Raw genomic sequence first — 11,715 nt, 5'->3', positions numbered from 1 at the left:
GAGCTCCACAATCCATTTTTTTATCTAAGGATTCATAATTATCATTAATTTAATCTAATTAGGATTATTTTAACCCTACGCTAAGTACTAATATATATTTTAATCCGCATATACAAAATAGAATAGTTAACTTTCTCAAGAGAGTAGCGAACGAATAAAATTAAAAGATATGTATAGGAGTATTAGGCATTACAATTTCATAGAAAACGTTAATGCATTCAACCAAATAATTCATTATATATACGAGTAGTAGTGAAAAGCAAATGGCAATAGAAATATATGGCCCATATAATATGGGTTATTTAGTGAACTTTTCTCAAACTAAAGAAGAAGAAATATTTCCACTTTAGTTTCTGTATATTGACGATGATAGAAAAACGTACAATGATCAAAAAGGAGAGAAAAACAAAAAACATATGGAGTAGATGTTAACAGGAAATTAAAGAAAAGAAATCCACGTGTAAGAATGATGAGCAAAGAAAGATGTAGTTGAGAATGAATTATTAGTAAACTCAAAGTCCCGATTTGTAGGTAACACCTGTGTCTTTAATCCATTTGTCCTTATTGACAAATTTATCAACCGTAAACTTGTTCACTTGTTTTGCATCAAGGTTGAGCTTCAAACCCTTCCAATTAACCCTCTTCTTGGTGACGGCTCCCGGCCCCCAGTTTCCGTACTCGGCATAGAAGATGGTATCGGGGGCCGAGGTGCCAACCCACGGGAGCCACCCTTTCGGGTCGATGAAGCCTTCCATCTTATTCTGCAAGAAAACGGTCGTGGAATAATTTTTCCACGGCCGGCCTAAGAAGTTGTTGACCCCAGAGAGGTTGGCCGCGGGCCTAATGATGCAGTTTTGGATGGATATGCCCGTGTTTTGGTTGGGGTCGATCTTGCCCTGCGCGGTGATGGTGTTTTGTTGGCCTTGCATGGGTAACTTTGGCATAATGTTGCAGTTTTGAATCACAACCGCGGAGTTTCCGAATATGAAGTCCACAGTGCCGTAGATGTCGCATTCGCGGTAGAATTGGCGGTTCGAGTGCGGGTAGAGCGTGTCTTGGAACGCATCCATTTTGCAGCGATAGAAGACCGATTGGTCGGCCGTCGACATCAGGGCCACGGCTTGATGCTTGTTTGCCCCGGCCGTGTTCACGAACCCCATGTCTCGTGCGATGAATCCTTTCCCGGTCACAGCTATATAAAAAATATTAATTAATTAGTTTAAAACGAACCAGACCTATTTTTAATAGATGAATGAATATAAATTTAAAAGCCGTGCGTGTGCAGTACCAAAGGTGGCCGTCTGAAAAGTAGGAGTTCCATCGATAAAATTGAGGCCGCCGGAGACAATAGTAGCATCCTTGCCATCACCAACCATCATAACATTCCACATCTTCTTCTCGATCTTCACATTCTCAACATAAACACCCTTCTTCACGTATATAACAAACCTCTTCTTACTCTTCTCCGGCACCTTCTTCAGCGCCGCCGCGATCGTCTTGTGGTCCCCGCTCCCGTCTTTAGCCACCACCGCGTCGAACTTCAATTTCGCGCTTGGCGTCTGAAGCAGCCTCCGGTCCCTAAAAGACAGCCACTCCCCGGGGGAGGCGCTCATGAGGCGGCGCCTCCCTATGCCGCCGAGCGCGTCGATGGATTCCTCGGCGGCGGTGAGGAAGGCCAGGGTGTTGCTGGTGAACTCCGTGGAGTTCCTGAGATGCTTCTCCGCGAGGGAGCTGAGCACATCGGAGGAGGCGCTGAGCTCGTCTATGCACGTCTGCTGATACGTCCCCGCGGAGCTCAGCCACGTGCGGAGGTCGTGGAGCCCGGCGGCGGCGGAGATGGAGTCGTTGAGGTGGTCGAGCGCCAGGACGAAGAGCTCGTGGCAGCAGTCGACGGCGGCGAGGGTTTTTTTGTCGGTGATGTTGAGGGACTTCACCGCGTCGTCGAGGAAGGCGGTGGAGGCTTTGGAGAGCTCGTCGATGGAGACTTGGAGGGAGAGTTTGTAGAGGTCTTGAGGGGTGACGTTGCGGGATTTCACGAGAGGGGAGAGGCTGGTGTAGCAGGAGTCTGGGTAGAGTGTGGTGGCGCAGGAGGCCTTGAGGGAGGTGGACACGGTGGGGGACTTCTTGCTTCCGTTGTCTCGGGTTTGAGTGACGCTGACGGCGGTGGCCACCACGACGGCCACGAGGACCATGCTGGATAGGGCGATGATGGTGATGCGTCGCCGCGTTTTGCGACGCGCCACCAGCCTTTCTTGCTCGGCCTCGTTCAGCTTGCCGTAGGGGTTGAGGCTGGCCATGCTTTGTTTTTCTTTTTTCTTTTTTTTTTTGTTTTTATGGGAATGAATGAATGGTTGAAGCCAATGTTTATTATATATACACTTCACTTGAACAATTTTGGCATTGAAGAACGCGGAGAGTTATATTACGTGCGAGGCACCATTTTTTAAAGGGGAAGTGGTGCTCTCGTGTTATAATGTGAAGGAATGTTTGTTTATTGATTTAATAAATATTAAGTGTAAGGTCAAGGGGGTTGAAGTGGATTTATTAATTATTCTGTGAGGGGACCACGTCTTTAACTTGAGAAGATGCAATGTGTTGGGGTATCACAAATTCTCTTTTTTATTCTGAAATTATATGCTCTATTTTTTTGTTACATTCGCTCTCATTAAATGTAAGACAAGAGAAACATCCAACGTAAATTTTGTTTATTGTAATTTGTAATAGCTTCAAAAGTCAAAACCATATCGAATAGACAAAACACAATTGAATAGTTAGTCGCAATATATATAATCAAGATAAAAATAGTTAATGAATTCCAAACTTAAGACCTTTCCCTGTTTTGTCTTTGATAATGTATACTCCAAAGCTAATCTAGAATATTTCGAATTCTTCGTCTCACTTTTTATTCCCGCTCAATTTTATTTCGATATGATGTTTTTAGGGATATACCCCAATAGGGTTTACATTTTTTTTCTTTCAAAATATAGGACTCAATAGGTTGCCCTAATGGATTAGAACCAATACTTCAAGATTAGCTAATTAGTATGGGGCTATGAGGCCAATAGATAAAAAGATGATTAATTTGTACATTACTGTTTGGTGCATAAAAAAAATTAAATAAAATAAAAACAATGAATGATTTGGTATATTAGATTATTTGATATATTAAATTGTAAACTGACATTTTGCCCTAAATTTTTTTAATATATTTATTAAAATTTATTAAATTGTAAACTTACTCGTCGAGTAATGTTAAAAATTTAAGAGGAAGCCAAAACACCTGAAAATGAGCTAATGGGTCAACTTTATACACCGTCCTTAGAGCATCTATAATAGTGGATTAGCGCGTGGACTATCGAGTCTTGGACCGTACTGAGCTGGTCCGCCCAGCCCAATTCAGCCCAACAATCAATCTTCTCCAGCAGAAACACAAAATTTAAAAATCCCTCGGTTTATCGTATTTCAAGTGAAATTCCGCATAAATTTCCATTACCATAATTCTGAAGAATAATCTCCAAGTTAATTAATGGCTATTCAAGGGCTTTCAGTGTTGTTGATCACGCCCATTTCTTCAGCTGCAAAACACTTTGAAGAACAGGGGTTGAATTTCAATCCACCGAATACCTTTTTGGGCGCCAAGCTATCGACTCAGCTGTCAAATTTAAGTCTCGTTGCTTCGAAACGACGTAGTTACGCTGTCGCCACCATCTCCTTCAGTTTGCCCAACACGTAATACTCAGTTTATCGTATGAAAAACCATTATTCTGTTCCGTATTAAAAGCAAATTTGATGTGTTATTTTGGTTTTTGCAGAAAGACAGAGGGGCTTAATACTGATAAGAAGGCCAAGTAAGATTTTTTTTATGTTTCTTTTTTGTTAGATTCCCCTTTTCTTGTTGCAATAAAATAACTTGTGCGAATTAGTATATTTTAATGTGGCTGTGGGCATTCTTGTGATTCTGTTGCCCTCCCCCAACAATGGTGATTGCAGATGGTCAGCAAGGTCGATTAAATCGTTTGCTATGGGGGAATTGGAGGCGCGGAAACTTAAATATCCGAATACTGGGACGGAGGCTCTACTCATGGGCATTCTGGTTGAAGGTCTGCCTGCTATTGTTTAGGATGAAATGAAATAAACATATTGCAGCTCTATTCCAGTTCTTTAAAGCTTATATTTGTGTTCAAATCTGAATTTTTGTTGCTAAAATATGCTTTGCTCTTAGGTTGTTTCATATTCATACCAAATACTATAAATTTTCTCAGGAATGCGGATATGGAAAAGAATCTTATTTTGTTTATAAAGCTGGTAACTGTTTGAATCCTTGAGAACTGCTCACTCAACAAAGCCTTTTATTAGTTTAGAGCCAAATTAACATATGTGCTGAATGTAGATCATGATGCTCAAGTTTGATCCTGCAGGGACCAGTTTGGCAGCAAAGTTTTTGAGGGAGAATGGTATTACACTCTTTAAGGTGCGAGACGAAATTGTACGATTGATAGGGAAATCAGACATGTATTTTTTCAGTCCTGAGCATCCCCCGTTGACTGAACCAGCCCAAAAGGCTCTTGACTGGGCAGTTGAGGAGAAGCTGAAGTCAGGTACTAGTACCAATTTTCTTCATGGACTGTATCATTTATAAGTTTGTCTTTGAATAGTGGACTTCTTTCATATCCTTATCTCATCGTCGCAGTCAAATATCTATGTTTTTTCAATTTCATTCCTGATTTGTTCTTCACCACATTTATGTAGGGCTATTTTTCCACAGAAACTTGAGTAGAAGATATTATATATTGATCTTCTTATCTTTCTTATTGATGTACTTTTTGAATACTAGTGCTCGAAATTTGGAGTTTTTTTAGGGGAATAAACAAATACTGTACCTGATAGTAATGATTCAAAGTACTTGTCAGGTTTACCAAGCATCTATATGTGATTGAATCCCAGTTCGGTCCCAAACCCATCAACCAATCACCCCTTAATGTGTTTAAGTGGAAAAACTCTGCATGGTGGCTTACATAATAATTTATCGTTTCCACATTTGGCTCATTTTGTAACGTAGTGCTGCAATGGAGTATTTGGCCTCTTATTAGTGAATATCTTGAGGCATGGGAAAGGGTTTGTGGTGCAAGCTCACTTTGATCATCAATTAGATGAAATGTTAGTGAACTATACCAAGTTGAATGTTAAAAGAGCATCCTCTAACTTGAAGTACTGTTGACAACAACAACCAATAGTTCATTTGAGTCTTTATTTGATCACTAAAAATGGTTCCTAGTATTCCTACCAACTAATCAACATTGAATCTGTATTTAATTGTATGTGCTTGTCAAAATAATGTCATACGTGTTATGCAATGCATAGTCTTCGTTCATAATGCTGTCGTATTCATGCTTTCTTTTTTTATCACATCATTGTAGAAATTCATATATACTACCATTTCTCTGCTGTGTATTATTGTCTGAATTTATTTTCTTCTCTTTAAATAAAAGGAAATACTGTATACTAGTATAATTTTATATTTTGTTGTCCTTTGAGAAGCCAAGGCCTACAGGGTTTTGGTTTTTTGTCTTCCTATAAAAACCAAAAAGAGAAAGAAAAAGTAACTTTTTTTTGTTGAAAAGAAGAAATTGCAAAAACCAAAAAAAAATGCATCGAACTGTAAGTATATCTTAGTGCATAGAGTTTTCTTTTACGAAGAGAGAAATCCTCCCACAGCACTAGAAGAGGAAAACATTAGCAAATGAAATGAATATAATAACCTTTGAAATTTTCTGAGTAAATCCTCTCACAATTCCAAAAGGAGCAGATGACCTGATATCCAAATTGCTCTTAGGTCTGCAAATTTGATGAAGAATTTGGATTTGGATGTAACCCAGAATCGGCTAAATGAACCCTAAAAACCTGATATCTGTTTATGTCACACATGAAACTGACTCGCACAAGAAGAAAGAAGAAACTTCTACCTGAGGTAAAAAATAAATATAAAGCACAAGTTAGGCATCTCCTTACGATGGAGAATCACAGAAGAAGAAAGGTTGATGAATTGGAGCTTGGATTGGGGATAGTTTTTAGACAGAAACTTTGAGAGAATGTTTTGGCAAATTTTGATATTCTGTCATTTGATTAGTACATATCCTGAATTCATTGAAACCAAAACTGGAACTAATCGTTTCCCCTCATTTTGTGGAACTAAAAGAGAGCCTGAAAATGGCTGCATTTTTTCAATCACATGCCAAGTAAGAGGAAGGTGATATGGAAACTGATGAATTTGGGCCTTCAACACAGCATTGGTCCAGCTTGAATTGGAGTGCTGTAATCCACTGACTATAAAAACTCCTCCTCCCCATTGATCTAGAAGAACAAGGCCATCTCATTAAATATTTGTGGAAGCAATTTATGTGGGTGCTACTTGGCTCAAAAGGCACTATTTATATTATATAATGATTTCTCTTTTACTTCTAGTTAGATTTACAACAAAACCTAGAAAAGGTTATTAGTTGTCTAATTAGAGTACCTCTACAGGATAGACTCATTAGAAATTTATTCCATCAGGATGCAGATACCCAACTAGCTTAGCTCTTTTTCATATTCATTATAAAATAATATCACCCAATTCTCTCGATCCAGAGCTGCTGATTTATCAATCCTGACCCATATTCATCCCTCAGGTACTAAGTTTGGGTTACACATGGAATTAAATAGGGGTTGTTTAGATGTCATAGAAGCCTCGTGTAGACTTGGAGTCAGTAGTTGAAATGTACTACTGTTGATTTATGGATTTTGTTTTAAAGACATAGTGGAGTAATTTGCAATCCAGTATTTTTCGAGTTTAGCTGCATTTCCTGGTTTGAAAATATATACAACTCTTTCACACTTAGGGGTGAGAAACTTGTTTCTCTCTCTCTCTCTCCCCCCTCCCATGTTTTCTCTGTTCAATGTTTACTACATAAACACATGTTTGTATAATTGAAATTGGCTTGGTTTAATAATTTGTTGTCTTGATAATATTAATGTTAGACACTAAGGGCGCATTTACTTTTAGTGACAAGATCAATTGATAAAACTCATCCATTCCAATCCACTGTTTACTTTGATGGATTGATTAGTCTTAAGCTTGTTTGACTATTATATCATTTGAATACTTAATCCTATATTTTATCAATCTATCCTATCATTCAAAGCAAACATGTTTACTTTGGGTTATAATATGGATGGATAAAAATAATCCATGCTAATGTACCATTTACTTTTATAGATTGATTAATTTTGAACTTGTTTGGCCATCTTATCCTTCAATACTCAATCATTTGTTACATAATCTATCATATTACTCAAAAAAATGGCCTCTAAGGTTATGCTGATTCCAACCTTGCTCTTATGTGTATCAATTATGCCAAGTATTGATTAAAACCCAATCTCAATCTTGAATAGTTCGTGCAAATGCTATGAGAAGGCAATGCGGTATAGTTAACTTTCACTTTTGCTATATTCATTGGTTATAACTAAAATTAGTTGAATATGCAGGCGAAAGCGGTGAAATAACAGTGACACATATACTTCTGGGAATTTGGTCACAAAAAGAGTCTGCAGGCTATAAGATATTGGCTGGATTTGGTTTTGATGATACGAAGGCTGCAGAACTAGCTAAAAATGTAGGCTAAGAGTAATATTTGAATATCACAAAATAACTCCCCGTCACTTCAGTTTCGTTCACTAAAGCTGATCTCATTTACATGCATGCAGATGGATAAGGATACAATTTCGAGCTCCAAGTGACCTCTTTAATTCGTCTGAGAATCTTGAAACATTCATTCAGGTAAATTTGAAAGGGATATGGTTCTTAGCTGAATGACATCGATTTATCGGCTAATTTAAACAGGAATAGTGCTTATGAATTTTGATTTTCCCAATAGACACTTGCAAACATTAGATGTCACCATTGATAGACCCGTCTGCAATATGAATTTGTATCTGTAGCTGTATGACGGATAGTCATGTTTTCGCTTTGGTGGGTGTATTTTGCTATAGGAAGCTGAAAAGATTAACATTTTATTCAGGTATAAATGAAGGCATCGTTCAATTCATTCATCAACTGTTTGTTGCTAGTTTAAGTGTCTTGTAACCTTTCTTCCCCATTGTATACATGAAAATTAGATGAGAATGACATTCATTACCCTTCACAATGGTGCATGTGAATTAATTTGTTAGTTGCCAAATAGCTATATGATCTCTTAGTTTCTTGTTTTTGAAATATACTAATGGCTATTGCTTGGATGATGCTTGCTTTCGAACTGAATGAACGTAGACTGTTTGAGTGTTCTCCGTATTCTAGCTTTGATAATTTTCTAAATCCATTACTCCTTTTGTCCCATCTTAATCAAAATGTTTTATTTGGCACAAGAAAATAAATAAATAAAAGTTATTTAGTGAATTAAATGGGATGATCATAAAGTATAGATAAGAGAGAATAAAGTTGAAAAAGAATAAAATGTAGAGATTAAGATAAAATAAAGTAATGAGATAAGAAAGAATGAAATATAAGAGAATAATGTACTATAGAAAAATAAACGTTAATACTTTCATAAAAAATTCTCATTTTGCTATAAAAAATAGTTTCAATGTCCAAAATGTTTATCTTTCTTATTTTACCTACTTTTACTCCCTAGCTTTATCATGTTTATCCACTTTTTCTTTATTTTACTTTACCTATTTTTTCTCATTCTCTCTTACTTCACTAATTTCACATTAAAATCCGTCTCGTCCACAAATAAGACTATTTTTTATAGAAGAAGGGGGGAGTATTTTTGTCAAAAGGAAATGGTCATTTAACTTTGTAGAACAGAATAAACTCAACTAAATTGAGATGGAAAAATTAGAGTTTTAACAATTAAATTTGTGAAAATGAGACATCCTCTAACGGGAGAATTTGAGCAATAATTACAAGGGAGATTTAATGATAAGATCTACGGTAATGATTGGGTGTGTGAATCTTGTGATCCAATAGGGATGTCCACGGCATAAGATGGTGGTACCTCACCTAATAAAGGGCTGCTCTCTTCCCCTTTCCAACATAACGATAATCCAATTTCCACTGTCGTAAACGAAAACCCACCCACTGCACAAAACAGATTAAATTAATCAACAAATTTCAAAGATGAAGGATGAATTCCAGTTCAACATAAAATTGAAGAGAAAAACGCAGTAGAGAGAGGAATTACCTAAGAAAATGAGGAAGAGAATATCAGAGGTGGTCAAGAATCCGTTGAAAGCGTAAACAATGAGCAAGATGAGAATAAGTAAAGTTGCAAAAACACCCACCACAAATTGAGGAATAGAAGCCGCCTGTCTCATCTTTCTAACCTTCTTCCGGAATATGTTGCCTCCTCACCTACAATTTAAATACTAGTAGTACTATCATATTTTTAACAAAGCAACAATAATAGTGTATTAATGAGGAGTTGTCACTGTCTCACTGTCACGTTTTTCATTTTCAAACACTACACATGATATACGTGTAATATTATAATCCCGTCCCGTTACATTAATTAACATAATCTCGATATGACCAAATTTATTTAAATTTATGTTTAATTACTGAGCTATTGATCCGTTATATCAAAAAAATGTCAAAATTTTGGTATTTTCACGGATTCAAATTGCAAAAATTATGAGTTTGTAGTTAATTTCCTACAAATTCAATTTCAATTTTAGAAAAAACTAAATTCGTAGAAAATTTACTACTAAAAATTTAAATTTATGGTAATTTTTGGCCCAGTTTTAAATATATGAAAATACTAAATTTTTAGGCTAATGATTTTGATTATGTATGGAAGGTTTGGTTCTCGTCCGTTTAGGGCGCTCCATCGCTGTGCCTTGTCGAGCATGGGCTGGTCTTGTTGGGCTTGATTCATGGTGCAACTGATGGAAGGGGCGAAATTGGACTCTCGTGATATGAGGGCAATGGGCCTTCATAATTTGTCAGTTTAGATATGAAAGGATTAATCGTAGAAACTGAAAAAGGTCAACACCTTTTCTTTTCTGTTTTGCCCGATCCTGCGTATTCAATTATACCTTTTTCACACGGATAACTCAATTATAGTACTAGTCCATTTGCTAATTTAATTTCGTATGAATATTCCTTATGATTTGCCCCTCAACCATCCCCAATTTACTTTATCACCTTTTTTTTATGAAAAAGGATCCCGTAATTTGGCACTGTACGGTGATGTGCACCAATATTTAAAAAATGATAAAATAAAAAGAACATGAAAAATAAGATATAAATGTCAATTTCCTTTGTTTTTGTTCGTGTGCACAACACCATACTCCATACACCATAATCATCTTTTCTCGTTTTATATAGATCTAGTTAGATTTCGTGTATGGAAAAGGTGATTTATTTATAGCCCTTTCACCTTTATTTTATTAAGAGTAAATATCAATTTTGATCTAAACATATGAACAAAATACGAATTTAATCCAAAACAGTCACTTTTTGAAAGACATGTCTATAACAAACAAAATTCTTGTCGGAGCGGTCCTTCTTTGATGTATCCGTCCGTCAAAAAACTAACGGCAATGCCACTATGCAATTAGTGTTGACCGTTAGTGTTTGACGGAACCATCATAAAAAGGACTACTTCGTAGACATTTTTATTTGTTATGGACCCGTTTTTCATACAGTAATTCAAATTCGTATTTTGTTTATATATTTATGACCAAAATTGATGTTTACTCTTTAATTAATTAACGCAAAAGCGTTTTGAATGTCCCCGAAGAATTTATATAAAATTACTTGATCTATTTATTTATTGCTTTCAAGAAAAATATGGAGTATTAATTTTTACTAATCATTCATGTGTAGGGATGATTTGGGATACAGTACTGCAACGAAACTAGGGTTATTAAATCCATGGATTAAATTTGGAATTGATTTCAGAAGAGATGAAATATAAACACCGATCCATTAACAAATAATATCAGAAACAAATAGTTTTATAAAATCACAAAATATGTAGAGCGCTATAATCAATTGTAAAGTGTTAAAATCAAATCAAATCCTATTTATCATCTTGTCCGATTTGCAAAGAGGGTTTTGTTTCTGGATAGCAATCTTTCCTTCTTCCTTGAAATCAACGCCGCAGCCATGCGCCTCCGGCAGCCGATGCACGCCGCAGAAACCGGCCCCACACCGGCACGTAAACCCTAACACTCCAAGTCTCTTCTTGCACACACTGCATCTACTCCGCTGCGTCGTCGTCGAGGCTGCTGCTGCTGCTGGTTCGCTTTCATCAATCTTTAGCGATGTCAGAGAACCGCCAATTTCAGTTATCGTCTCTTTATGCGCAGTTGCGGCTTTGAGGAGGTGGCGTTTGTAGCACAGCGAGCAGAGGCCTTTGTTCTCGGCGGTGCCGAAAAAACCGCAACCGCCGGCGCAGGGGCGGGGCGTTTCGTCGGCGATCGAGGAATCCATTCGATTCGAGTAATTGTATCAATGTGGATCGATGATTCTCTTGTTTTGATGTTTGTTTAGGCTTGGAATTAATCAAAAGAGTTATCGATATATATAGAGGAGAGGAGGCTATCAATGTTTACCATGTATGGCTTCTAATTACCTTTTGGAGATGGATATGCAGTGCTAATTAGAATTTTACCATATATACTACCCAGAACTAGGATTCAGATTAACTCCAATCTATTTTAATGCCTGTATAT

General features: G+C 37.0%; 3 protein-coding genes and 1 long non-coding RNA gene across 5 annotated transcripts; 1 reads left to right on the top strand and 3 right to left on the bottom strand.

Moving 5' to 3' along the window:
* Positions 1 to 233: 233 nt before the first annotated feature.
* LOC125187708 (putative pectinesterase/pectinesterase inhibitor 46) lies at positions 234 to 2,318 on the bottom strand. Its single transcript, XM_048084336.2, has 2 exons — positions 1,289 to 2,318; positions 234 to 1,192 (listed from the first exon to the last, which is right to left on the bottom strand). The coding sequence occupies exons 1-2, from the start codon at positions 2,295 to 2,297 to the stop codon at positions 513 to 515; spliced, it is 1,689 nt and encodes a 562-aa protein (XP_047940293.1). The 5' UTR covers positions 2,298 to 2,318; the 3' UTR covers positions 234 to 512.
* A 1,138-nt stretch (positions 2,319 to 3,456) lies between these two features.
* LOC125187036 (ATP-dependent Clp protease ATP-binding subunit CLPT1, chloroplastic-like) lies at positions 3,457 to 8,088 on the top strand. 2 transcript variants are annotated; one of them, XM_048083543.2, is made up of 7 exons: positions 3,457 to 3,729; positions 3,813 to 3,848; positions 3,991 to 4,100; positions 4,419 to 4,598; positions 7,513 to 7,652; positions 7,744 to 7,816; positions 8,058 to 8,088. In XM_048083543.2, exons 1-6 carry the CDS (start codon positions 3,527 to 3,529, stop codon positions 7,774 to 7,776), a joined length of 702 nt encoding a protein of 233 aa, XP_047939500.2. In that variant the 5' UTR covers positions 3,457 to 3,526; the 3' UTR covers positions 7,777 to 7,816; positions 8,058 to 8,088. The 2 variants fall into 2 exon arrangements, with proteins under 2 accessions (XP_047939500.2, XP_047939501.2); XM_048083544.2 differs by having other exon boundaries at positions 3,460 to 3,729; positions 7,525 to 7,652; positions 7,744 to 8,088.
* Positions 8,089 to 8,858: 770 nt separating this feature from the next.
* LOC125186007 (uncharacterized) lies at positions 8,859 to 9,465 on the bottom strand. The gene is made up of 2 exons (XR_007170346.2): positions 9,219 to 9,465; positions 8,859 to 9,115 (listed from the first exon to the last, which is right to left on the bottom strand). It is a non-coding gene; the product is annotated as an uncharacterized LOC125186007 (long non-coding RNA).
* Positions 9,466 to 11,053: 1,588 nt separating this feature from the next.
* Positions 11,054 to 11,473, bottom strand: LOC125185998 (zinc finger A20 and AN1 domain-containing stress-associated protein 10-like). Its single transcript, XM_048082296.2, has one exon. It carries the CDS (start codon positions 11,471 to 11,473, stop codon positions 11,054 to 11,056), a length of 420 nt encoding a protein of 139 aa, XP_047938253.1.
* Between the last annotated feature and the right edge of the window lie 242 nt (positions 11,474 to 11,715).

The sequence above is a fragment of the Salvia hispanica genome, chromosome 5 (assembly GCF_029641045.1).
Source record: "Salvia hispanica isolate PSC_SH4W2 chromosome 5, Shi_PSC_v1, whole genome shotgun sequence".
NCBI classification, from domain to species: domain Eukaryota; kingdom Viridiplantae; phylum Streptophyta; class Magnoliopsida; order Lamiales; family Lamiaceae; genus Salvia; species Salvia hispanica.
This window is presented reverse-complemented; position numbering and strand designations above follow the sequence as displayed.

Excerpts from the sequence above, each read along its gene's own strand:
- LOC125187708 (XM_048084336.2), bottom strand. The coding sequence starts at position 2,297 with ATGGCCAGCCTCAACCCCTACGGCAAGCTGAACGAGGCCGAGCAAGAA. Across the intron at positions 1,193-1,288 it reads TTTTCAGACGGCCACCTTTG|CTGTGACCGGGAAAGGATTC; the intron begins GTACTGCACACG and ends TTTTTTATATAG.
- LOC125185998 (XM_048082296.2), bottom strand. The coding sequence starts at position 11,473 with ATGGATTCCTCGATCGCCGACGAAACGCCCCGCCCCTGCGCCGGCGGT.
- LOC125187036 (XM_048083543.2), top strand. The coding sequence starts at position 3,527 with ATGGCTATTCAAGGGCTTTCAGTGTTGTTGATCACGCCCATTTCTTCA. Across the intron at positions 4,101-4,418 it reads CATGGGCATTCTGGTTGAAG|GGACCAGTTTGGCAGCAAAG; the intron begins GTCTGCCTGCTA and ends TTGATCCTGCAG. Across the intron at positions 4,599-7,512 it reads TGAGGAGAAGCTGAAGTCAG|TTGAATATGCAGGCGAAAGC; the intron begins GTACTAGTACCA and ends AACTAAAATTAG.